The sequence below is a fragment of the Microchirus variegatus genome (assembly GCF_963457635.1).
Source record: "Microchirus variegatus genome assembly, chromosome: 20".
Classification (NCBI taxonomy): Eukaryota; Metazoa; Chordata; class Actinopteri; order Pleuronectiformes; family Soleidae; genus Microchirus; species Microchirus variegatus.
Genome location: NC_139821.1, coordinates 14,182,675 through 14,209,759, shown reverse-complemented (window position 1 = coordinate 14,209,759; position 27,085 = coordinate 14,182,675). Strand labels below are relative to the sequence as shown.

The window sequence follows — 27,085 nt, the reverse complement described above, 5'->3', positions numbered from 1 at the left end:
TCAACACATCCAGCTCAGTGGTGGTGAGCCTGGTGCAAGGCTCACACAAGGTGCCATGTTTGCCTAAGGCCTGTCATCACTGCAGACAGGTGCACATTAAATGTGTGTCAGTTCATGTTTGTTTGACGTAGGAAGGTCAACAGCAGTAAAAGGTCGAAGGTCGAAACAAATTAAATGAAAAGTGTGTACAACTATATGGTTTCACTGGAATAAAGTGAGCATAACTTGGCCTCAAGAAGACAGAGATGTTTTCTTGTTTTGTGATGTCAATGGAGGAAGGGTCATGCAAGACTATCATGGTCAAGTCACGTGTTTGACCATGATTGTCTTGCAAGAGTTGTGCAGAGGATGTGAAAGAGCAGGAAATGGCACTCATTAAAGACCAATCTAAGGATTTTATGATAATTGGTCTTTCAAATGAAGATAAACCAGCCCTAATTTGGGTTAGCAAGTTTGGCCAAAGTGTAACTTGAGTTGCGCATCACTACGAAGCGAGTCAACTTTATCATTTTATGAATATGTGGCTTTGGCCCAACAGAGCAAATGCATCCAATAAAGGAAAACTGCAGCCAGTTGCCCGAGTGTCTCGGCCGGGGACATTAGTATGCACTGATGCACTTGCCTTGGCATTTCAATAACATCGTGAGCTACAACACATTTGTTATTGGTCCTAATAGCATTTCTGGAAGAGAGATGTATGACTTGCTGACACGTGAATATTAGTTCAGTGAGGATCCGAACATGTGGGGATTGTTTTACTGTTTCAAAATGTACAGTAGCTGCTGTGAAGCCCTACAGAAAAATGGAACCGTGAAGTACTGTACTGACTGTGTGACATGGATAATCTTATTTTAATGGTACTCATGAGGGGTAGTGATTGGGATACAAATTATTATTGTTATTATTATAAATAATAAAGTTGATGGGTTGGGCAGGGGTTGGCAAATGGTCTTATCTTAAGATTCACAATGGCAATAATGTAAGTAATAGACACAAAAAGTGGTAACAAGCCTTGAAGTGTTAAATAAAAATGTAGTTGCAGTCTAATGCCAGTCTGACCTTTAAAGGACATTCATATTTGTAAATAAATTCCCCTTGTATAAGATGTCAGATTTATGTAAGATTTCAGCATTTAATTTACTCCCAAAACTATGCAAACACAACTCAGAGATGATCCATTTTTGTTTTCCTCTGCATCTATTAATACTTTTCTGGTGTCCCTGAATAGATTCTGAATTACATTTTCAAACTACATGTATTTGCAAGGGAAGTGCACAGGCAGTAAGCCTGTGGTTCCTGAAAGCCAGAATGGAAACTCCATTTGACTGACAAATGAGCCGGCTGTTCCTTTGACCCTGGACTGTGTAAGCCACCTCAACAACTTTGTCATGGAAAGCCTGAGATTACCCTTTATTTATATGCAAATAAGTGGAAAGTGGAAAACATGAAAATACAGTGCACGGGGCGGCAGAACCCATTTTAGCTTAGGTACACAGAATATACTAATGACAGGTGTTTTCACTGGGAAAACTCACACATTGTGCAGTCAATGTAGTTGTTTTTTCTTCCCTAATGTAATACGTTTCATTCACATGTAGGTGGGGAAGAAAAATGTATAAAACCCAAGTGTCCAAATAAATACATTAACTGAGCAGAGGCAGACGCTTGATAAAATCACAGGGGGACAACATGACAAACTGATACCAGGTATCAGATAACATAGAAGCTAACGGATGTATCACTTGTCTGACACGGTCAGGAGCGGCTCTTACTAAAGGCCAGTGTCCTGTTCCTGCCTTCTTGTCAGGTGAAAGTGGTAACAGAGCACCAGAGCTGAGGGGCTGCAGACATGCAACACTGCAGCAGAACAAGGGGGCAAGGAAGTGATACCAACTTACAAGCACAACTTCTACCAAAAATCTGCTGCATGGAATGTGTGGCTCAAGGGAGTTAAATTATGTCCAAGTTTGGTCTTTTTTTTCCCTCCATCTAACTGATAAAATATAACAGTTTAATAATAACAAATGATGCACAAAATGTATAAACATGCATGGCACAACACATGGTGATGAAGTGGCTAGAGTTCCTGCCAATAAGGTCACCGTCTCCCTGTGCAAGTGTGGGTTTTCTCTGGGTACCCTGGCTTCCTCCCAAAGTCCAAATACATGCAGGGGTTAATTGGACACTCTAAACCGACCTTAGGTATGAGTGTAAGAGTGAATGGTTGTTCAGCCTTGCAATATGTCCTATTCTATGTCAGCTGGGATTGGCTCTGGCCCCCTCCAGAACCCTCCGACCCACATGTGGAGGATAAAGTAGTCTGTCTTGCTAATCCTATTTGTGTGTATGCACTGCAGTGCACACACATTTGACACGTCATATAGACCCTTGGATGTAAAGAATTGATCTTGTTTCTGCAAAAAAAAAAATCCATTTAACGATCACTTTAAGCCAATCATTAAACAAAGATAAAAATCCACCTTATCAATTGGCTGAACGATCGATTGGTCTACAGCTACATACACTGTATGTCTGCATGTCAAACGCATAGTGTTGACTGTCCTGTGATATTTATATTGTGATGTACAGTTGTATATGTAGTTGTCTTTTCAGATGACGTGTTCTTTATCTCTCTGCAATCAAATGTCCTCTAGTGGGATAACTGAGTTGACGTTGATGCGATGAGCCTGCGCAGATGAAGCATATGGAAACGGAGAAGCTGCTGCACGCAGCAATAAAGCATCAACCCTGCTTTATTACATAATAACATGCGTCCTCGACTCCACAGTCACCGATGTCAACTGGCACCCAGCGATTTAGCAATTAAGCTAGCTGCGTTTGTTGAACATGAGTTGTGACGGGAAGCACTGTTCAGTTTGTATTCGAGTGTCGCTAGCATGGTACTCACCTTGACTTGGCTGGAGCTCTGCTGGAGAGTTATGTGACTGATCCTCGGAGGAAGATCGCGAAGTGTAAATATTTGGTCAGTCCTCGGGGACGTTGTCTCCCTGCTAACTGTTAGCTGACGACGTAGTACTGTTTATCAGTGGGCAGTCACTGCTCCTGGCTGTGATGGCTGACGACGTCCTCCGTTCAGCGGCGTCAAAGTACGTCCAAATCTGAATTTTACGAAAAGCGGAAAAAAAATGCTTCTACGATGATGAATCTATGAATCGATCTATTATTGATTTATATCGGCAATATTCAGTCAACTTGTTAGCCACCAGCCCGCTGTACTGTACTGTCAAGCGGACACTGGTCAAGGCAACAATAATGAACTTGATTTCCGGTTATACATTTCAAAATAAAATCCATTGTCGCTTCATTTACTTTTCTCTCTCTCTCTCTCTCTCTCTCTCTCTCTCTCTCTCTGTGTGTGTGTGTGTGTGTGTGTGTGTGTGTCACTGTGTGAGTGACAGTCTTAGCTTTTGAATATTTAATAATATTTTTTAATATAAAAACACACACATATAAGTATAATACATATGGGGTTCTTATGTATTTGTTTTATGTTCTCATTTATTTATTTGTTAATGTATACATTTTTTTTCTCTTTTAATTAATGTATCTTGATATAAAGTTTAAGTATACTTAAAAAAATGGAACTCCCTTGTGATTTATTTATTTTTTTAATCACAAGGGAAGGTTATTTTCTTGCCAATTTGTTTCACCAGTATTTATAACATTATGTTTTCCCTGATTTTTTGAAGTATTATTATTATTAGTATTGTTATGTTCTCTTTTATCTTGCATGCTGACTTTACACATTTTAAATGTATATTGTTGTTGTATGGTTTGACTACATTTCAGCTCACCAGTCTGTTCTCAAATTCTTAGTTAAGTTAAAATTGCCTAGTGCCAATTTTTGCTCCGTGCCGAGTGAAAATTAATGACATATTAATTGCATATTAATACAGTCATAGTCAAGCAGTTTCTTTCTTTCTTTCTTTTTAACCAATGTTTTGTCCTCTCTTTATTTTGAAGGTCTGCCATTAAATATCACGACTCTGTATCATGACATGGTAACTTGACGCACAGAACAGGAAGGAGACTTCCGCCCTTGTTTCTGCTCGGTAATCGTTTGCTTTCGCCTGGATCATTCTATTACTTATCTCAACCATGATCTCACGTTCACTCCGGATGCACTTGAGCGGAACACTTCACGTATTTGATGCATGGATGGGTTGATTTAGCACATATAGCTGCGTATGATACCTCATATGTACACGTTTTTAAAATGTGATGTCTGTTTAAACTGCACGAAACTTTATAGGTTTGTTATTAAATGCTATGCAGTATTTGTCAAATATGTAGTAAAATATAATGCCAGTAACGTGCTTCTTAAAACTATGAATGTCATTTTATTATTCTGTGTTTGATTATCTTGGAGGTGGTTGAGAACAGCGACCATGCAAGTATGTCTGGATAAAGGCTGACATCTAGTGGTCCAATTGGGTGACTGCAATGTAATATTGTTTTCAAGGAAGCGTTATGCAATTAGAAAAATGTGTCTGTAGGTTTTTACATGGCCTACGGTACTGTAGAAATAGATGTGTTTTTTCCCATGACTCTGAAAGCAGGTTTTTTTTTTTTTCATAGAAAACAGTAAAGCATCTGTGTATAAACAAATATATCATTAAGGATAATTTCCCCAATAAATATGAGTTAGTAACATGTTTATATTACACACATAGCACTGTACATGTTCACAGAACATACACATAGTATATCATGACTGGTAAATAACATGCATTTAAAAAAAAAATCATACAGCTATAATAAGGCTTCCTCATCCATTCATCCATCTTTTACCATTTTATCCTCCACATGAGGGTTGTGGGGGCACTGACATAGGGCGAAAGGTGGGGTACGTCCTGGACAGTTCACCAGTCCATCACAGAGCCACATAGAGAAAAACAATCATCCACTCTCACATTCACACCTACAGTCAATTTAGCCTGTCCAATCTGCCTAATCCACACATCAGCATGTTTTTGGACTGTGGGAGGAAACTGGAGAACCCAGAGAAAACCCACGTACACACGGGGAGAACATGCAAACTCAACGCAGGAAGACATTTGTTCTCTAGGCTTTCTCAATGGAAAGCACTACGACACAAACTGACCTTATTACACTGTGAATGTACGAGCAACACATTTCAAAATGTTCTGTGCATGAGGCCAGGGCAGTGTTTTTTCTGACGACAGTCCACCTGGAAACTTGCACAGGTGGATCAGCCTCATATCTCCACTTCAGCACGGCCACAGTTCAGAACCGTGAATGCTGATGCCCTGAAAAACAAACCTGCTGATCACAGACTGTGCTGGTTTTCACAACACGTAAAGAAAATGTGCGTGGGTGTGTAGTGACTGGAGAAAGTGTGTGTGAGACAGTCATGATGGTGTTCCACTTCTGTGTTCATTTAAAAAAAAGAAAAAAAAAAAAGTACTATCTTTAATTGTGATCTCTAACTGATGGTGACTGTGCTGTTGTGAGAAAGTCTTGACTTAACCCTGCCGCCTGCCATGTCCTGGCATCATCCTGTCATTTCTTTGCTTAACAGCATAACCATCTTACCCATAGATAAACGTGACCTCCGTTTAGCATAGTGTGCAGAATAAGTGTTTGATGTTATTTGTGGATGATAATGTTTGAAACTGGCTATAGTTGCACATCACAGTCCTGAGTCCTCTGCCATTTTATAGTCATTCAAATGTAAATGTCCTGACTGCACGAGGCTATAGAAATGTCTTACATAACACAGTATATATCAACAACAATAGTAATATAATATGATAACAATATCTGGCAGGGTGGATGGTTGGAGACCATAAGTGCAATACCGCCACCCACAGGACTGGAGTGTGGACAGAATATTGTTTTGGTTTTTTTCCAAAACAAAAGACAGGGAAATCAATGAATTATTAGCTACACGTAAAATAACTGCAGTGGGGATGAAGTTGGGTCATCCTAGTGCACGAACATCAAACAAAATTAAAGTAAACAAAAAAGGAGCCTTTTTTTTATTAGGTAAATACCATATTCACTCATGTAAGTGGAAAGGAAAACTGTCCCATTCTCTGTTCATGTAGCCTTAAGCCTTAAGTTAACAGTATCAGGTACTTTGGAATCCACTCCAAATTAGCAGATATTATTCGATGTTTGGAGAGAATATTTAGCAGGTGTGGTGTGTACACACACACATGTACAATCATACAGTTTCAGGTGTACTGCAGTGGTCACAGTTCTAATGTCTCCTTCATTCTTTAACCCTCATCCCTAACCCTTTAGCCTTTATATTCTCTCTCTCAGCTCTCTTCAAAAGTTGAGAACCTTTCATATATCTGACGTGATGACGTCACGTACTGTGTGATGTGCCCTGGTCATTATCTGTGATTTTTTGACAGCTCTCCGCTTCTTGTTTGTTTCCACTACGCAGCCTCTGGTTTCCCACAATGCTCTGCGAACATCACCACCAAGATGGCTGACGCTATGGAGGAATATGAGAAAGAAGCTGGCTGCGTCCCTATTCTCCATCCCGAGGTATGATTTATGCACTTCACGCCGTCGCACGTAGACACGAATGTACACAAAACACACAACAGCCAGTCTGTGTGCGGTGGTGTCTTCGTGTTTTTGCTGTGCTGGGTAAGAAGAAAAACTCCATTGCCCCCTGCAAAAACCACCAGTGGGGGGTGGCAGGCAGCTAACGAAGCTAAAGGGGCTAACGCTAGCCCCCCGCCTCCTGCTGCATAGCAGGCGGACGCTCGGCAGATGTTCGTGTTGATGTTAACATTAAGCTTGTTAGTCTCTGAAGCAGTGACACTGTGACACGAATCCACAAGGCTGTAGGCGGTGTGGTGAAGTCATTGCTGGAGCAAATGTGCCATCAGTGGTTAATCCCTGCAGCCATCTGATGTTAGCTGTTTAGCTAAACTGACAGTGTTGGCTTGCCTAGCTGCGGTGATGCAAATTGGTGTCAAATGTAAACGCGTACGGTTAGAGCTTCCAGTCCTGTGCATTCATTTCATGTTATCATGTAAATAACCACGAATGTAAACACACCCCTATAGCATCCCCACGTCTTTCGTGTGTTTTCTTCCGGTCCACTCGTTTTGTATCGTTTGCATCGTTATCTTTCAGTCTGTCGTGTGCATCACTTTAAACGTTCCATTATGTTTGCACTTAAAATGCTGCAAAACATACAAACAATAACTGCATACCCTATTAACACAATAAAGGTTATTGAATCGTTGCTGCTGGTAATGATGTTAAAACCTCCTTAGTTTGATGGACTTTATTGTTTATTTAGTCCTTTACACTCATTTTACTTCTCCCACATCAAAATGAATAAGCCGTAAGTACAGTGTGTTACATTTTGCAAAACGTTTAGTGAGGAATGTGCATGTTGCAGCTGAGTAGGGCTAAAATGTTGTTTACCAAACCTGGAAATGATGATGTTCTTGAAGGCCTTGTTTTGTCCACATACCAAACCGATTCAGTTTTAAAAATGTATTTGTTATATGGATCAAAGAAACCAGAAAATATTCACATTTACGAAGCTGAAAAATCAGAAAGCTTCTTTTACTTATTGAAAAAACACTCAATAGTTAGCGATTAATTTAGTAATCGATTACTAATCAATTCATTCAATAATCGTTGCACCCCTACAGCTGAGTATCTTTCACATGGAGAAACCATAACATCAAAACTGAAAAGCTGTTTAGTTTTAAAAACACTCCATAATGACAGTCCCACTGCAGATGACCTGAATTCTGATATAAATATAAAAGGCTCATTCTGTAGAAATGAAAAACAAATTCATATAATCAGTTGATTGTACATAATTATTTTATGCTTTAATTTCTGTCAAATGAAAAGAATTTCACTGAGCATCGATGACCATATTCTCACTTTATGGGAAAATGTTATTTCAGTTATAATGTTGCTGCTTCCTGAGAGGTCAAATTGCCTCTGCTTCAGTGCTGACTCTCTTCATAATTAATCTCACAATAAGGGGGAATGGGGTCAAATTAAGCATAATTGTTGCACATGTGTAAACACATGCCTCTCTTTTTGACATGTATTTTTTTTGGTTTGCACATAAGAAGGACAAAGGAAAACTAGTTTGTGATGAACTCTTCCAGGTAATTATTCAGCAAATCTCTTCATTATGATTGGAAATTAAGACTCATTTTGTCTGCAGATTATGAACACATTTCTCCTGTAGTTGTTGCAGTGGAAATGATTCTCTACGTTATAATGCAGGTGTTGTTCAGTGTTTCCTTAAGGAATGATTGTTTTTGTTATTTACACAAAATGTCATTTAACCTGCAACAAGATGTATGTAGAAATAGAGAGAGATAGAGAGCAGTCAGTGTGATGCTTTTGCAAGATCTGAAACAAACTATTGTATTTATGCTAATTTGGTCTATTAAAACCACGTGATGGCTACAACAGTGTTCTCACAGGACCGAGTAGACTTTTGTTTTGTATACACATATTCTTGTATCAAACTCAGTGCACAAGGTTTATTGTAAAACAAATTTGCAGGCGTCTTAAAGCTGTAGAGGCATATATTAAATGCTCTTTAATGGTAATATGCTAAACTGGTTTTCTCCTATTTTATCCCCTTGTGTTATAGAACATGCTTCCTCTCTGTTGTATACCAACCCTCGTGTCTAAACTAAAGGCCACATTATACTTCTACAACTGCGTAATGCGTTATCCAACTGTGTAACCACGGAGACCCCTCGAGCCCTCATAGTTCTCCATCGTGGTGATGAACTCTACGCCGTGTGCTACCTCATATTACTCACCAGGGCACCCACTGCATGCCCGTTGATGCCGTCCAGAGACCGGCTGAGGACCAATCGCAGACCTTGCCGTCTCCGTTGTCCCTTGACAGAGTGACGGACACTTAAAAACGACGGCCGGACTCTCCGACAGGCTCTCCATCGTTGTAGAGGGCTCTACGTAACCAGCGTAGAGCACTACGCAGGATTATAAATTGGGCTTTAGATGATCAGCTGTTGTTCTTTGCTGACTGTTGAAGATACGTCCTATTTGACCTCCTTTATAAGATGATATCTTTGATAGTTTTGTTGGATGAATGGATGTCACCGTTTGACCTGATGGTTCGAGTCTGAGAGCCCTTAGACCAATGTGGTTGTGTCAGGAATACAGGAAGTCAAACCTGTCGGCTGAAGTTCATTAATACGCTCACACGAGCATCAGCAGCAGAAGTGATTGGTAAAGCATACAGATGCATCCGATGGTACAGTGTGGGGGACTCGTGAAAGTTGTGCATCGGACTTGTGTTGTCACACTAAATATGCTATCTCTATGATAATCAAAATTGCAGCAGAGCAACTGTGTGTGACATTTTTGACACTTAGCACTTTTTTTTGAGCAATTTTGACAGTTCAAGTAAGCATGTCTTGGAATATCAAGAATGCATGAAGTTTAGGTCAGCACCCTCCACATCAGTAGGTAACACAAGGAATGTTTATAAAAGATGTTGATTTGCACAGTCAAAGTTCTGTATTTTGACTGCAATTGTCATTGCATTCTGATTCCTCACTTCATTAGAATCATGAATAGCTCTTCTTTGTAAACAGCATCATTTTCTGGGGCCATGTCAACCTCTACTAGTGTGGAGTTATTTTACAGTATTCATGTCAGTAAAATAGACCACCCTAAGTTAATCTACTGCAGTAATTCTGTTCTCTACCAGTAGAAAATACTGTGAACACCTGATTATGCATGAAAAAAAAAAAAACGTGAAACCGTTTGCATTTTGAAAAATGATATATATTTGGTCATACCGCCCAGCCCTAAGTAAAATTGGGGTTTACTCACAGTCACTGATATAACTTTATTGATGAAAATAGATACTGCTAAATAGATATAGAAAAGATATAAATGACTCACAATAATTATGTAAAATTTTAAAGCAGTTATTCCAAGAAGGAAAAAAACAAACCTTCTGTAAATGGTCTCATTAGAAAATCAACACAAGCTGGTAGGTCATTCTCTTACTGACTAGGATTAGGATTAGTATGCAATAAACTCGTAAAATCATTGACGGATTAAACTTTGGTCAGATACACAGTTTAATAAATATACTCTGAATTGCAGACCTTGTGATTTGATGTAGATTAGAAAACAATAAGCTGTTCAGCCCCACGCCTCATAATGTAAACACGACACCGGCATTAACACGGAAATTGCACCATTTACTTTATTTTAGCTGCGTGAGAGACTGAAGTTACACGTGTGACGTGTTTCTGTGCTTTGTTTTGTCAGTCGAGTGTTACACGTTGTTTGGTAACCGTGTGTTTGTGATGTGGAACACAACCTACTGGAGGGAAATGGAGACATAATCCTCTACTGGCAATGATAATATAGTCAATTATCTTTTTAAGTGAGTTTGAAATCTGCATATATCCTCAAATTTATATACCAAAGTATTTGAACATCACAACTTTAATTGTGCAGGGCAATAGTTTCTCTTTTTCTCTAATCTCATTTGGAAGTGCAAATAAGTCACATACATATTACAGAAAGGTAAAAGTCATGGTCCATTTTATTTTGGTTGAGGTGTAACACGGAAAGCATGAAGCATTCCCTGTGTTTCCTTCATAGCAAGTGTTTCCCCTCTGCTTCCTCCTCGTCTGTGGATGTAAATTGTGCCTTGAAGATTGAATTAGACCCTGGAAATGGTTCTAATTTCAGCCAGAATCTGATTGTGAGCTGTGGACGCTGCCTTTAAGAGGAGCAACACAATAGCAGTGCAGTTCAGTCTCAGCAAAGTCATCATTGCAGATGCACTGAAGTGATTGAGATTTTTTTTGTGTTCACCTTTCCTGATTTCATTCTTTATACATTTTGAGAATTGGTGATTATTTTATTCTTTATATGATGATTTCTGCTTCCTCTGCTGACTCTACTCTGCAGTTTAACCTTTTCAGCTCAAGGCTCTTGACCCCCCCCCCCCACACTCCCTAAAGAATAATTGCCATATGTCCCGCTGACCAGCTCCATTGTCAAAAGCCAAACCTACTGCTTGTCTGAACACAGGAGACTCCAAAATAAATGGTGTTTTGGAAAAATGCAACATGTTTACATGGATCACATTGTGATATTTTGCAATATAGTCAGAGGAGGGGAAGTGAGTCAAATGACCAATAGCCTTCCACCATTTAATGGTCAGAGGCTTAAATACCACACATTGTCATAAAACGTGTGTCACTCTAAATTGCCCAGAGGTGTGAATGTGAGAGTGAATGGTTGTTCATCTCAGTATGTTCTCTGTTCTCTCTCCTCCAGAGAACCATATCATGCCATGAAATATTGCAATATTTTACTCTGTCTGCATTTTCTTACACCCTCCTTTATCATCACCACTATCCCCTCAGTTGTTGTGTGCATGTCTAGTAGGCAAGTTTATAATTAAGAGGTGCAATTACCGCTATTGTTATGAATGACATCAGTATCTTTTAAAGTTGTTAGGAGGGAAAGCAGAAGGGAACAGATCAGTTAGCCTGCTGAGCGATGTTTCCTTACTTTCCTTGAGATTATCCAAAGTTCACCTTTTCCTGGGGATTGGGTTTGTCAGTGTGTTGGAAGAAAAAAGGCTCAGTTTAGATATGAATTGTAACAGAGTGACTTAGGCCTACATTTTTTTCTGGCCACTAAGCTAGTATTAATAGCTCACATGGGGTTGTTGAAAGAAATAGTATTAATAGAATAACCAACACTTGGCATTTAGCAGCTGTGACTATTTTTTTTCTTTCTTCTCAAATAAAACATTTTGGAATTTTGAAAAATAGAATTTTAGCTGACCACAAAGCTTGCAAATATACTGTTTTATAGCATTAGGGATGTTGCAACAAAGATGGCAAGTGTACAATAATACGTTTTTACTTTGCTTAGTGTACTTCTTAAATGTGAGATTTAGGCAGAAATATTCATTTATATTTGTAGCATTTTCAGTAGTAGTAAGTTGTAATTATAAATATCCATATGAGTTTCCCCACAAGGTTGTTTTTCACAGGTTTTTCAGTCTACATTAAAAAAAAAAAAAAAAAAAAGAGTAATGCCAGCAGGAACAGCACCAGGCACCAGGAAATGGAATTCAGCCATCCATTTAATTTTCTCTCTTAATTTGGACATGCTTTTCCACCCTGAACATCTCAAATGTCTCAATGTGAATTTAAAAAAATCATGCTGATCATTTATTTTTTAATTCTATAAAACTTAGTTAATTGCAGTATTAAAGGAACATCCCCATATTTTTTACCCCAAGTGTGATATTGAAACTTAGCGTGTTTGTTTTAGTTTCCCCCCTCACCCTCGCCATCTTGTTTCCTACCCACTTTTCCCCATGATAGCAGTGATTTGCTGGCTCAGCATATCCCACATGGGTGCTGTAGGGAGGCCCAAGCGAAACCTAATGGCAAGATGGTACAGTCTAGTCTCTGTGGCCCTGAGCTCTTACCTCAAGCCATCCAGCAGCTCTGCACAAGCCAACCATGTCCTCATCCCCCTCCCCAGAGGTCCCCCCCCCTCTTCCTTATCACCACATGGATTCTACTAGCAGCAGCACAGCCAAAACAGCCTTAAAAGCCTGCCTGAAAGTCAACCAAAGCATTGAGCTTCAATCGAGGTTGATGTCTGGTTTGTTTCTCTAGGGCCAAGTCAATTTTATACAGAAATGTTGTACCTCTTCATGTAGGGGAGGTTACAGAATATAAATAATTATGTTGCAAGTTTCCATGTCTTAAACACACGAGATTCACTTCGCAGTAGAGTAGGGCTGAACAATTCAATGAAATTAAAAAACTTAAAAAACTACTGAAGAATACATGTTTGATTCTCACCGATCTGCACAAATATCACAAAGTAATCATTTTAAGCATCTTATTCAAATGAAAATGTGAAAAATTATTTCAAAATGACAAACTCAATCTCATATCGTGAATCATAACGCAATCCTAATTTGCCCCTACAGAAGTGAACTGATTCACTGATTTAGCAGCTCCAATAGCAGGACATTTTACAACCGATCCACAATGGCGGACCGTGGCTCCAGTAGTGGCCGATGGTTGCTACAGACTGTAGAGACGCAGATCACTGATCTGCATGGATGCTCCACAGCCCATGGTTGCCAGTGGCTGGTAGCACACCTACCACAAACTGTGGGGGGTTATGGCTATAATTGCTCATTTAAGGACCACTTTTGCTGAAAATGTGTGTATACAAATTGTTTTCCACTTTACTTATTCAGGAGACAGAGTGGTAGAAGCCAGCATAAAAGGCTCCTTGTTTACTAGACGAAGCTCTCATTTCCTGGTTGTGATTGCCAATTGTGATTTATGTGGTGCTACCATGGCAGCTAATTGAGTTGGAGTTGCACTGTCGCCACATTTGTTTGACAGATTAGATGTTCAGCTGCAGAATTTGACTTTGTGTACCTCCTGCTGCTGCTTTAACTGTTCTGAAGTAAGACATTTTGTTGCCTACATCACCAGGCTCTGTCCTGTAGGTCAGCAGTAGTGACTCCAAACCTGATTCTGCTTCTCCTCTCAAAGCCCAATGTCCAATTACGCTTCTCATTTCTTCTCCCCAGTAAGTCTTTGTAACCAATACCTAGATGTGTTTGTTAGCCTAGTTTGTGGCTGTCAGAAGCACATTGTACTGACGAGGTGAAATCAGAAACTCGTTATTATTATTATGATGCAGAGGGTCACTTTACACTTTAATATCAGTGCATACGATGAGACAATTCACATTATTGTTATGCATTGTTAATCTATATAATGTGATGCTTGCCTCATGGATTTATCTAAACCTATACATGTATACATGTATGTTAATCCCTTAGTATATTGACTCATTTGCCACAATATTTCTTATTAATTCAATAATAATATATAAACTTACTAGACTTGGTCATGGTGGATTAATTGATGAAATAAACAAATCTGATAATAAAATAATACATATCTTCTGCTTTGCCCTGATTTCATTATTATTATTAGAGCTTTACACTGCATTGAATTCATTAAAGGTCCCCTATTGTGCAAAATCAACTTTTTAATCTTTTAGTACTTATATTTGGGACTCAGTGGGCCATACCAGTCCCCAAAATGTGAAAATAATAATAGTAAATTAAAATAATGATAGCAATAAAAACAATAACTAAAAATAAATAACTAATCTACTTGCACTGCTGCACACCTTGCAAAAACATGCAAAATACACTAATAACACAAAATCAAAACAAAATACTGTCCTTATATAATAATGTCCTTCACTACCATAAATGTCACAGCCTCCGTTATCTCCTGATGTCGTGGTGGGTTATGGGTCAGCATTGTAAAGAGTCTGCCGTGAGGACCGTGTTGTGGTGGCGCTGGCTGACGAGATTGTTGGTCGTGTTGCCTTCAGGAGCAGACGCGACAACGCGAGAGACTTGGCAAACAATTTCCTTTTGCTCGACGTCCGTCAATGTGTTTCTGGTTAGCAGATGTTGTACCTACATTTCTTCTCAACCAAAGCTGCCTTTCTGTCGTGTTTCCACGTTCTCTCCTCATATTATTGATCCACACACGTCAGTTGCTGCTGCAGGAACACTGGTGCATTCAAGGTGTTTTTCTAGCATAGGAATTTACATACATGCCACGCATTAATTGTTTTTCTTCGATTCTAATGTTTTTATGATCGCGAGAAGCCAAAATCGTGGTCACTCTATGCATTACATTGAAACGCAGTAGCAACGGGTAAACGGACATTACTAATGGGGTATATGGAGCGGGGGTTGTGACGACGCTGCATGACAATAGGTGATAAGTGGCGACACTCCCCTGGAAGCAGTGGATGTGTGTTTACCTGGGTCTCATTCACATGTAAATGACTGAACACAAAACCGAGCGTTCTGAAAAGACTGTTTTGGCAGAGTTATTGAACTGCTATTGTGCTTCATCCTTATGATATTTTGACTAAAGCATGACACAGACATGTTCATTAGGGCACCAGGAACTAGTTTAACTTGGGGTAATAGGGTATTATATGGGACCTTTAATATTTGATTAATATTTTTATTGAGTATAAAAAGTTGATCAGTTAATACACTTATAAACTAAACTTTATTGTCATTCGGCATTGTTCTAAAAGTAAGAAGAAATGTACGTATGGTATGAGTCAAATGATATATTACACGAGAATGATAGCATTGCACAAGCAGTGAGTAAGTCAGGTTCAGAGTGTGTGGGGGAGTATTGAAGGGATGTGAGTTTGATGAGGCACTGTATGGGTGTGTGGAGAGTGTGAATATTATTATAAAGATGCATTAGTTTGACTGATTCTTTCTCTGTATCATCTTGGTCTCATAGTGTAGCTTTGTTTTGAGTCAACATCTGAGTGCTGTAGTATGGGTGAACTCATTGTAGGTTTATTTTGTAGTTGGAGTCGGGAGGAGGAGGATTTCCTCTGACAGCTCTGACAAGGCAGAGGAGTTTCAGAGTTACCAGGTTCAGGATGAGAGCCAGGGTATTTACAAACCACATTCAGGGAGTCTTTGTTGTTGAGGTCAGACATAATAATCACCCACGCATCTTGCACTCGATTCTTGATTCGGTTCCGTCGAAAGGCCCGCTTACCCTCTCAGGTCGCCCACAGTGCTGTGTGAGTGAGAGGGGGAGTGGCTACAGTAGAGTGGTGAAAGCCAATGTGTGCTACTTTTACTGATATATTCAACGATATTTAACGATTCCTGCAATTTATAGATAAATATGAGTGTGTGAGTGTAATGTAGTAATTAAACTCCTGTTGCAGTCTAAGGCTTAAATGTGTTTGTTTACTATCATTTGTAGCAAGGAAAGGAGCCAATGCTCAAATTTGAGAATTATTTGGCAAACAGGCTTTCAAAAATGAGAAATTATAATCCAGCTATTGTTCAAGTAAATGAGTGAGCCATTTTACATTCATCTTCATTCTCTCTTTCTCTGTCCTCCGTCCTCATTTTCAGGAAATCAAACCCCAGAGCCATTACAATCATGGCTACACTGAGAACGTCAGCCGTAAGAACCATGTGGATGACTACAGCACCTGGGACATTGTCAAAGCCACACAGTGAGTGGATAACCTGACCGTGTTGTCATAATTCATTGTTGTTTATTCACTTTACACCATTACTTGTATCATTGTGTTTATGGCTGTGGTTTCCTGAGTGGGAAGAAAACAAATGCTCTCCTAAATAGTTTTCTTTGACTTACTTGACAATACAATACTTATGTTATTTTGGTTTGAGATTAGGAATAAACCATTTAAAGCCAGTACCAATGACACAGTTTTGGTGCCCTGTTAAGGTTTGTTTATCTGTGTTTTTTTGTTTGTGTAAGATGTCACATTGTGTTGGTACGTTTTCTATTTATGCATATGTGAATTTTGTCTGTGTTTAACTTATTTAGCATCCCTCCCCATCTTTCTTTCTCAGGTATGGCATCTTCGAGCGCTGCAGGGAGCTGGTGGAGGCGGGCTTTGACGTTCGGCAGCCAGACAAAGAAAATGTAACCCTCCTCCACTGGGCCGCCATCAACAACAGGATAGACTTGGTCAAGTGAGTCTACACCGGTTGTGAACGATGTTAGCAGTGGCAGTAGTTTTGTGATTAGAGATTTGAAGTTGTAGTTGAATGGTTGTGATTCTGAATCCAAGGATCATCCAGAAATACATGTATGTGGTTGTACGGTTAATTCTCAGGTGTGAATTATAAGAAAAAAGCTAAATATCACATTATAAAACACTGAAACTGTGGTCTCAGTGATTAGTGTTTGAAAAAGACAAGAGAGTGTGTTAAGCCTTTATATAAATGTAAGTATATTGTATTGTTATGATAGAGCACTACAGTATTAGATTGCTATTATTATTGTAATACAATCCAAGTTTTTGTGGTGGGTTTTCACTCCTTTCACTCTTTTACAGCCCACATCTAGATTATATCAACAAGAAGTGGTCATATTCTTACATCTTTTGTATTTGCAGATACTACATATCAAAGGGAGCCATAGTTGATCAGCTGGGAGGAGATCTTAACTCCACACCTCTGCACTGGGCCACCAGGTAACGCATGTCACCACTGATGCCATGTCTCCATATCCATTTTGTTCAGACTCTTGCATTGAAATGCTTTTATTGGTTCACAGTTAAAACAAAATTAGCTGAATTTAAGAAAAAACATTACGTTTGTTTTTTAGCAATGAGACTATCAAGCAGGGCAAGATTACTCACTCACTCATTTTCTGCCACTTTATCCTCCACGTGAGGGCCGTGGTGGTGCTGGTGCCAATCCCTGCTGTCATAGTGTGAAAGGCAGGGCCATCGCAGGGCCACATGGAGACAAACAACCATTCACTCTAGCACCTACGATCAATTTAGAGTGGTCAATATGCCTAGTCCCCAAAGATGTGCATGTTTTTAGACTGTGGTAGGAAACTAGAGAACCCCCCCCCCCACACACACACACACACACGCACACGGAGAACATGTGAACTCCATGCAGAAAGGCCCTTGTCCGGGTCTTCTTGTTGCAAAAAAGAGCTAACCACTACCAGGCCAAAATTAATTGTGATGAAAATCAAGTCCTTCATAGAGCTCCAGTAGCTGACGTCATGCAACCAAGGGTACGCCCTCTGGCAGGCAGCAATGCTTGTGCACCTCTATAGACTTATGGCAATATGTGGGAAAAATGTTCTCTTTCTCTTTGGGATGCCAAAATATCTATCATATCCCCAAATATCCAGAGCTACGGCAGAGGTGGATCAGTGCTATAAAAGCAACAGATTTTGTGGTTTACTCTTGGTTAATCATGGACTCAGTGATCACTCAGCCATTATTTACATTACACTGCTCGTTGCGAATGCTAATCTTATGCTGCTAATGCTAACATGACATTTACCCTTCTAGTGACAACACTATTTTTAGCTGGTAGATGTTTGTCACAAAGCCAGCTTCCAGTGACTCTGCAGAGTAAAATGAATGGAAGTTAATCCGGAATTTGAAGATGTCAGGATACTGCAGGTCTGGAATAATGTCTTCCCCAGCTTTTTCCACACGCGTAACAAGCACGCCAAGTCATTATAAGGATCAGATATATTCACTCTGTCAAGTTTTGCAATATATCCGTCGATCTCAGTGGATTTTAAGTGTGTAGTGAACTCTGGGGGGTTGAATCCAGCACTCGCCCCATTCATTTTTACTGCGCCTTTGCCTTAGTCATCGTTTCGCTGTAAGCAAACGGTGCCACGTGGCGGCTGGAGCTCTATTGCCTGACATCAGGCCGTCCTCCTGCTCATCAGGTATGATTTTTACAAGTTGTGTTATGAAGTGTTTGAGCAGGTTGCACATTATCTGTATCTCCTGCCCACAACTTGGCAGCCATGATGGGACCTTGCATTCTCTTCTCCTGAATTATTGATTACATTGAAAACAGGCAGGAGTCATGTGACACCCTCCACCTCCCCCACCCACCAATGACCTTTAGAAGCCCCCTGTCGACTCATGTCTGTATGACCTCAGCCATTCATTCACACATTCTACAGCTGGGTGTGTTGTGAGTTGCACACTTTGTCTCCTTGGGTTTTCACACAGAAAATTACACTTATATTACGTTCTTTCTGTCCTTTTCTTTACTGTCCTGGGGGTAGAAGGCAAGATTGCAGACAGTCTTAGTAATAAAACTGCAGTTTGAGAAGATGTGCACAATAAAAGCATATATATATATATATATATATATATGTATGTATATACGTGTGTATATATATGTATATGTATATAGGTGTGTGTGTGTATATATATATATATATATATTTTTTTAATTGACTGATTAATTAGTCTGTTAGAATTGACCTTGATCACCCACTCAGCGTCTCAGTGATTGTGCCTAAACGTAGATATTGTTTATGGCCATATGCCATACATCTGGCATAAATGCCCACTTGGACTCAAATCAACATATTATTTTAGTTTATGATCATTATCACCTCGCTTCATACATTTTAAGTATGTCACTTTAAAGCCCTCGTCACAGTATATCTAATTATGAATCGCAACTTTGTCATATTCATGGTATAGTTATAATACACCATGGGATGTGTCTGTATTTGCTGTAAGTTGTCGTTCATCTCCTCCTCAGACAAGGCCACCTATCCATGGTGGTACAGCTCATGAAATACGGCGCAGACCCGTCTTTGATTGATGGCGAGGGCTGCAGCTGCATTCACCTGGCCGCACAGTTCGGCCACACGTCCATCGTGGCCTACCTTATTGCCAAAGGACAGGTAAGGGACAGTAAATGATCAGAAGGATGAAAGTGTTACTGTGTGCGGGAGTTTTTGTTTTCAGAAGAAAAACTACTAATTTCATTATCTGTAAAATGACAAAACATGTTTTCTATTGTATTATTATATTATATTATATGTTTACCTTCCATTGCTCTCCATTAGGGGGAGCTCTATCACCCTTTTCCCGCCTTGTCAGATCCCATTGATTCCTCAGCTTCTCTCCACAGTCTTATATTGTCAATAATGTATCTTTTCTTTATAAAAGGACGTGGATATGATGGATCAGAACGGCATGACTCCTCTGATGTGGGCGGCGTACAGGACGCACAGGTATGAATTAGTGGAACCCACGTTTCTGCTGAATGCAGCACATTATCGTGTTTGAATGTGAAGCCATTCATTAAATACAGTGTCAACACATGCAAACGACCCCAATCCTGCTGCCCAATTTGTATATATGAATATTTTGTGGTCAGCAAATTTTCTCTGGGATTATTTAAACCTTTAGTAATGTCATATATTCATCCAGGAAGGGCAATTATGTCATCAGGAGCGTAAAATGGACAGAGTATGGTTTTTAAAAAGGGAGAGCAAATTATCAAGTCATAATGTGTTATAATCTATAATAAAATAACTGTTATTGTAGATCATTGTCCAAGTAAGTATTTTCAAAGGGCCTTTCAAAGTCAAACTAAAACACCATTAAAATGTTACAAAACGTGTAACTTGCAGTAAGACATATGCATATGCATTTAAATACAAGAGCTTGCATGAATAGTAAAAAAAAAGGTAATTCAGGTCAGATAGTAAAATAAATTAAACTAACTGCTCTAGTAATGTCTATCAGTGAACTATTGTTCCTGCATTTAAAAATGATTGTTGCGCGCACATAATGCATCAACATCAATCTATATAGAACTTTATATAAACTCCTAAGAAACCAAGTATAGAACATATTTAACGTTTTACTTTTATAACTGACCCATTTTTCACTTATTTTGTGGGTTAGAGCTGCAAGGATAATTAGACAATTAACTGATTATTAATTTAACTGTCAACTATTGTCAAATATCAAATGTAATTTATTTTTTTGTTTTTTTGCTCCATATAACAACAAAATCATTCATTTGTTACTAAAACAAGATTTTTGAGATCATCATTTCAAGGTTTGGGGCACATGACCAGTGGGTAATAATAATAATAAATATCTCCCATATGTAAATTTGCTTGACTTGATTTCTGCCTCTGTATGACAGTGTGGATCCAACCCGGCTGCTACTAACATTCAACGTCTCCGTCAACCTCGGTGACAAATATCACAAGAACACAGCGCTGCACTGGGCGGTGCTCGCTGGCAACACAACTGTCATCAGCCTTCTGCTGGACGCCAACACCAACGTTGACGCACAGAACATCAAGGTGAATGTCTTCCTGATGACTTGGTCTGCATGCCCTGACCTACCAGTGTTAAGCAGCTTTATTATTTTATATGTCAACATGGGACTGTTACTAAGGATAGTTTTGGGGTGATACACATGCACAGACGGGTCTCGTGTTGTTTTTCAGGGGGAAACGCCGCTCGATCTTGCCAAGCAGAGGAAGAATGTTTGGATGATCAACCACTTACAAGAAGCACGACAGGCCAAAGGCTATGACAGCCCGTCCTATATAAAGAGGCTGAAGATGGACAAGGTCTATACACACTCTACCACCTTCACACGCAAACAATCAAGGGCAGGAAGTTACCAAGTCACTGCTAACGTTTGAAAACACTATAAATTAGGGCTGTAATCAACCAAAGAAACTCTTGGTCGACTAAAGCCCTGAAATTTCGACTAAAAATCGACTAATCGGGAGGGGGGGGGGGTGCTTTGCGAGTGTGGCTATTTTAATTTGAAAAGAGCCGCATCCGCAAAGCACCTGTGCGGCTGCGGCTCTCAATTTGAAAAGACCCGCAGCCGCGGCTGGAGTTCAAATGAGACTGACGGCTCGGACAGCGTTTTGCATTACGTTCATCTGCGCAACACCATAGCCCGTGATATCCGAAAATAATGTACTATGTTAACTAGTAATAGCAGCACAATAACTGTTGAGGAATACAGAGCCAGACTGAACATAGGAGCACAGCTTCACGGCTGAGACACAAATGGACCGTGGGACGCTGCTGTGTGCACGTGCGTCTGCAGTTATAAAACCAATCAACGATTATTAGACGAAAACATTGAAATGTGCTAATAATTCTGATGTTCATACTCAAAACGGACGGAGCAACCTTAGCTTAGCGTTTTTAAATGATATGTCATGTTTGTAGAGCTGTGAAATGCAAACTGTTGCTTGCAAAGTCATCTACTTTTGAAAAATGCTGCCACACTGTTGATGTCTTTGACATGGATGTGACAGGAGGACTGACTGTAGCCTCAAATGAAAAGCTCAAAATTCACGTCTAATTAATGGCAACGCTAATCTGTGTCTGTCGCTCATGAGCCACGGAGCGACAACAACCCACTGGGCTCGACTAAATCAAAATAGTGAAAAAACAAGGGGGGTGTTCTCTGAAGACAGGCTGTTACCTGTGAAACACGGGTGCTAAATCCTCAACGGTATCAAATGTAGCTGACACAGGTCCAAGTCATTCCAACTCATGATTATGAGACAAATCCATCTTCTGTCATTTCAATGTGAAGCAAAAAATGACGTTGCAACTAAATATGCAAGTGTTGTAACAAGGCCTTTACTTGCATATCATTATGGGTGGAACACATTGAGGGCAGAAATGGTGCATGTCCGGAAGGATATATCCAGTTTCCTTGTTGTCTGTAACATTGTCTCATCATGATGTACGAACCCAAAGCTTTGTTAATGTGACCTTCCCTTTCTGTGAACCGCAGCAGCACTCTGGGTTAGTGATTACCTTTAGTCAGGGTCCCAGTCAGACTCACAGACTGAAGCAGAGGGTTCTTAAATGACCCGTTCTATTTAACAATGTGATGTGCAGGAAATACTGGAACTCGGCAGGAAACGACATCTTTTTACTGTCTACATACATCCTGATAATAAACTGGAATACAATGAGCATGAATGCTGGAATACAGGATGTTTTTTTACGTGGTTTCCTGACAGAGCTTTTAAAAAGCATGGTCATCTAACTGGAATGATCACAGGGGAATATGTGGTTTTTACCTTTTATTTATAAACCTGGTATTTTTGCAACTTAACATTTTGAAAATGTGCATAAAAATGTGTCTCTGTCTCGACCTGTGTGCATCACACTGAGATCTGAGGTCGGTGTGTAGACCCTCATAGACTCTTCATGTCACAGGGTCATAACTGTTGACACAAAGGCATGTGGAAAAAAAATGTATATATCTTTACTGTGTCTGCTGTTTATTGCACATTATCTGTTACCACAATGTGTACTGAATTTCATAGAACTACTGTACTTTATGTACATTATTATTCAAAGCATATTTACATTTACAACAGATGTTATTGCTTCAAGACACTGTGGTCTACTTCCATCCTGGTCCAGGTTTCCTACGTTTTCCATTTTTGCCTCCTTTCTTAGTAATCACCTGTCTCTTGTCTCCTTTTGTGTCTGCAGGAGTTCAGACAGAAGGTGATGCTTGGGACGCCCTTTGTCGTCATCTGGCTAGTTGGTTTCATTGCTGATCTGGATATCGACTCGTGGCTGATCAAGGGCCTCATGTACGCCGGCGTCTGGGTCACTGTGCAATTCCTCTCCAAGTATGTCTCACAGATAGCTTCATTCTTTCCAGAAATGTCCTACTTAGCTGCCTCTTTACACAAGTCATTTGATGCTTAAATCAAAGCCGCACACAATCTCTATTGAACCAACATAAGCTGTACAATATGTACCAAAAATGTAGCCCACATTGAATTTCTAACATTTCTTATAATATAATAATAAATATGGGTCTAACTGTCATTCACCACCTCTCAAAAACACACGCACCCTTATTTTAGTAAAAGCTGTTAACAGAACTTAGAGGAGTTGCCATGAAGTGTCCTTCTCTCTCTCAGATCACTTCATTTACATTTTGCTGAAACGTTATTGTGAAATTATTATTATCAATAGTGCAGCTTGCTGTACATTTAAAATCCCCTGTAACTTGAGTACGATGTGCCATCTGATTACTCTCTCGCTTCTGTTAGCTAAGTGACCACAATGACATACTTACATGTGCGTCAACCGGTGTGTTAGCTTTATATTTCCTGACATTCCTGGAAGTATATGAGCGGTGTAGTGCTCAGCTACTTTTTGACTTCAGTGTTCAGAACAAAGGCCTCAGGTTGATGTTGTTGTGGTGGAGAATGAAATAGAGACTTCTGCCGGCCGACAAGGTTTTATTTTCTTTGCAAAGAAAAGGTCAATCCTCGCACGAGTGGTCGTAGCTGGAGAAAAGACCCAGAGCATAGTGTGCCTCAAACATTATACTTGAGCAACTCCCCTTTCGCATTCCTCCGATAGACAAAGGAGTCTGCCTTTCCAGCCTCTTTGTCTACTGCAGGTATCGGGGAGCTGACTCCCTGCAGATCAGTCTAGACATCCTAATTTGAATACACAAAAGGACCTGGCATTCTGTGTTAGGAAAAGTGTGCTGGGCTTATGGGATTACAACATTCATCCACATATGTGCTACATTGAGCAGGTTTCACATCTGCAAGAAGGACGCCACGATTGACTTAAATTTATTTTAGTCCGATTATGTCACTTTGGATGGGATTGGATTAAAATGTATAAAAGGATTGTCTAATAGCTATTACATATGAAAATATACATGTAATATTCACAATACAAAGAAAACATTTCTCTCAGTTTGTATCACTAAGTGAGGGCTCTTAGTTCTGTGACCAGTATTTGATTGATAGGAAGTGCAGTGCAGATGTGCAACAATTACAAATCTGAATAAAAACACACTCAGAACAAATTAGGCTGATTGAAGATACATTTCCAACACCCACAATCCTCCCTCTCCTCACTGTGTGCAGGGCTTTCTTCGACCATTCCATGCACAGCGCTCTCCCTTTGGGAATCTACCTGGCCACCAAGTTCTGGATGTACACCACCTGGTTCTACTGGTTCTGGAATGATATCCTTTTCTGTCTCCTCTGACATCGATGCTGATGTTGTTTTATTAAAGGAGCAGCTCAGCATGTGGAGGTGAAGTATTGTTATTTGCTTTCATGCCAAGTGTTGGAAGTGATGATTGCTACTCTGTGTGATGTCAATACAGTAAAAATGAAAATACTACATGCAGCAGTTTAGAATAGGTTAGAACATAGACTGGACTTTGGGTGAAGGGATTGTCTGGTTCTGTTATAACCAGACACATAAATTCATTTCTTAGATTAGACATTATATTTTATTCCCATGCTGTCACATATACACCAGCCGATGCTTGAAGAGTCTTACCCTGAGGGGTGTGTTGTGTGGCAGTAAGTGTTTGGCTCAGTGGCTGAAAAATTATTCTGATATTTCCGGGATTGACCTCAGATTGACCTCTCAGATTCTAAACAATAGTCTTTAAATCCTAACTGATGCTGAGGATCGCACTGAACAATGAAAAGTTTGAACCTCTCCATCTGTGACACCCGTGGCTTTGTGTCCACCTGAAGACACTTGATGTTCTTTACTCAAACACAATCCACTTGTGTCTCAAGATGTTAGTCTGCACACACACACTTGAGTAAAAGCAGCAAATCACAACTATGCAGATGTGTTTCGTGTTCCTTTTAAAGTGTGTGAATTATTACATCTTGCTTAAGTCATGTAATTCAAGCCAGGAACTTTTATATATCTATTAGGCCTGCAAGTATTTGTATTTGCCAAATGTAATCTCCAAGCAGGGAGGATCACCATGAAATATAGGCTTGTAAAAAATATTTATTCCTCCCTTCTGCTCCCTGAATTGTTTTTTTTTTGTGTGTGTTGAGAGTTATATGCCAGTTTCAGTGGTTTAGAGGATGAAGGAAAGAGAGAGCTTTATGTGAAGAGCTGGATTTGATGAACAAATGCAAGCAGAATGCAACACAAGCTGTCGAGTCTCCTTGTTAGTAAATAAATATGCCACTTTTTTTTGTTGTCCCGCCGCCTGTTACAGTGGTGAAGTGGAGTTTAATGTGTAGCAGCAGAACGAGAGTGTGTGTTGATCCACGGCGCGGCTGCTTTCACATGCTTTTGTTTTTCATGGATGAATTGCCACTCTGTTTGGATTTGACGAATTGCAGGGAGGGGAGCAGCAAGCTTTTCTTTGTGAAAGGCATTCAATTTAATGCCTCATTGCTTGACTAATGAGAAGAGAGAGCGTCGTTGACCTGAGGTTTTTTTTTTTTTTCTGTAGACGTGTTCCAAGCATTCTTTTGTTGGATAAAATAATCCTTTATTAGTCCCACAGTGGGGAAATATACTGTGTCACAGCAGCAATAAAGGTATTATATCAGACATGAATTTTCACATTTATGAATGTAGAATATTGAAATACATGGACCATTTAGATTATAAGAATAGAATAGTCTACACAGTACATACGTTAAGTAACCAGAATATTAACAGTATGACCTTAATATTTAGTAACATGATGAGTAACGTTTCATAAGTGGTGCTGGTACAGCAGCAGGGAGGAATGACTTGTGATACCATCCCTTCAGACATTGAGGATGTCTTAAATACTAGAAGACAGCAAGAGCTGCTACATCAGGCTGCCATTTTGTAGGTGCAATTTGACCTGATGTTTGACAGTTTTAAGCATTTAATTGATGTTGATTATATTGACTATACATGCTCTTGACCTGCTCCCAAAGACACAGTTGTACATTCATCTTTAAAGACCACAGGTTTGGTGATGTCAGCATCCTGTGCAGTGTTAAAGGTTTGGTCAATCATGGGTCATTTACCTCTTCAGAAGTTTCCCCTTTGATTTCAGACGTGTCCATTCTTGTGCGAGGACGTGTGCTTAAGAAAAACGACATCTTTCAAACCTTACCTTTTTCCCTCCAGCTGTCCAGGCTGTCATTAAGTTTGTGTTTGTGCCATGAATGGCTTTGGAGTAATGGTTTCTGTCTCCAGTGACGTGTTGTTTCATGTCCCTAACTGCACAGACGCTTTAGATGTGGAGACAGCTGTTGGCTATTTTAAGTTCTGTTCAGCCGCTCTTTCAGGGATATTGGTTGTTTCTTGTCCAGTGGTCAGCGTAGTCGTATTTTAAAAGCTTCGTAGAAATGGATAATTTTGTCCTTGTGTTAATAAGAAATGAATAGTACATTTAAAATTCACAGATGACATGTTGACACAAGCATTATTTCCATACTTTCCCCCACATGAACACATTTCTACTGAAGGTTCAGACTAAGGCTGTCACTTTTCCTAAAAATCAAGTTTGAACAAATATTACATGACATGTTATTGGATATAAGATATAAGATATTCCCTGCCCAAACAAACAAACCTCCATAATATTTATGATTACCTGCACTGTTATTCACTTGGATGTATCAAATTTGTTCCTTAATTCTCATCTATAATGACAAACCCAAAACATTTCCACATGTTGCTTTTCTGGTGCTTTGGTGTCATGATTATCTGATTATCTTATCTTGAGGTCATTCCCAAACTTGAGAGAGCCAGGGCCTGCTTTGACATCTGAAAATCCTCTGAGGACCAACCAACAAAGTGTTGGATCACGACTGATCCAACACACAAGACTAGGATCAATAATTCC

The 27,085-nt window shown here is 39.6% G+C and overlaps 1 protein-coding gene across 1 annotated transcript in view; it reads left to right on the top strand.

Annotated features, from left to right (window-relative positions):
- Positions 1-6,468: 6,468 nt before the first annotated feature.
- Positions 6,469-27,085, top strand: part of zdhhc17 (zDHHC palmitoyltransferase 17) — a gene marked incomplete at its 3' end in the record, with an annotated part of 31,765 nt that continues 11,148 nt past the window's right edge. The window contains exons 1-10 of the mRNA XM_083907348.1: positions 6,469-6,543; positions 16,034-16,137; positions 16,502-16,624; positions 17,050-17,127; positions 19,199-19,343; positions 19,612-19,676; positions 20,603-20,765; positions 20,913-21,038; positions 22,948-23,090; positions 24,357-24,469. Coding sequence (XP_083763474.1) covers positions 6,481-6,543; positions 16,034-16,137; positions 16,502-16,624; positions 17,050-17,127; positions 19,199-19,343; positions 19,612-19,676; positions 20,603-20,765; positions 20,913-21,038; positions 22,948-23,090; positions 24,357-24,469 — 1,123 coding nt within the window. The 5' untranslated portion in view covers positions 6,469-6,480. The remainder of the gene's footprint in view (positions 6,544-16,033; positions 16,138-16,501; positions 16,625-17,049; positions 17,128-19,198; positions 19,344-19,611; positions 19,677-20,602; positions 20,766-20,912; positions 21,039-22,947; positions 23,091-24,356; positions 24,470-27,085) is intronic.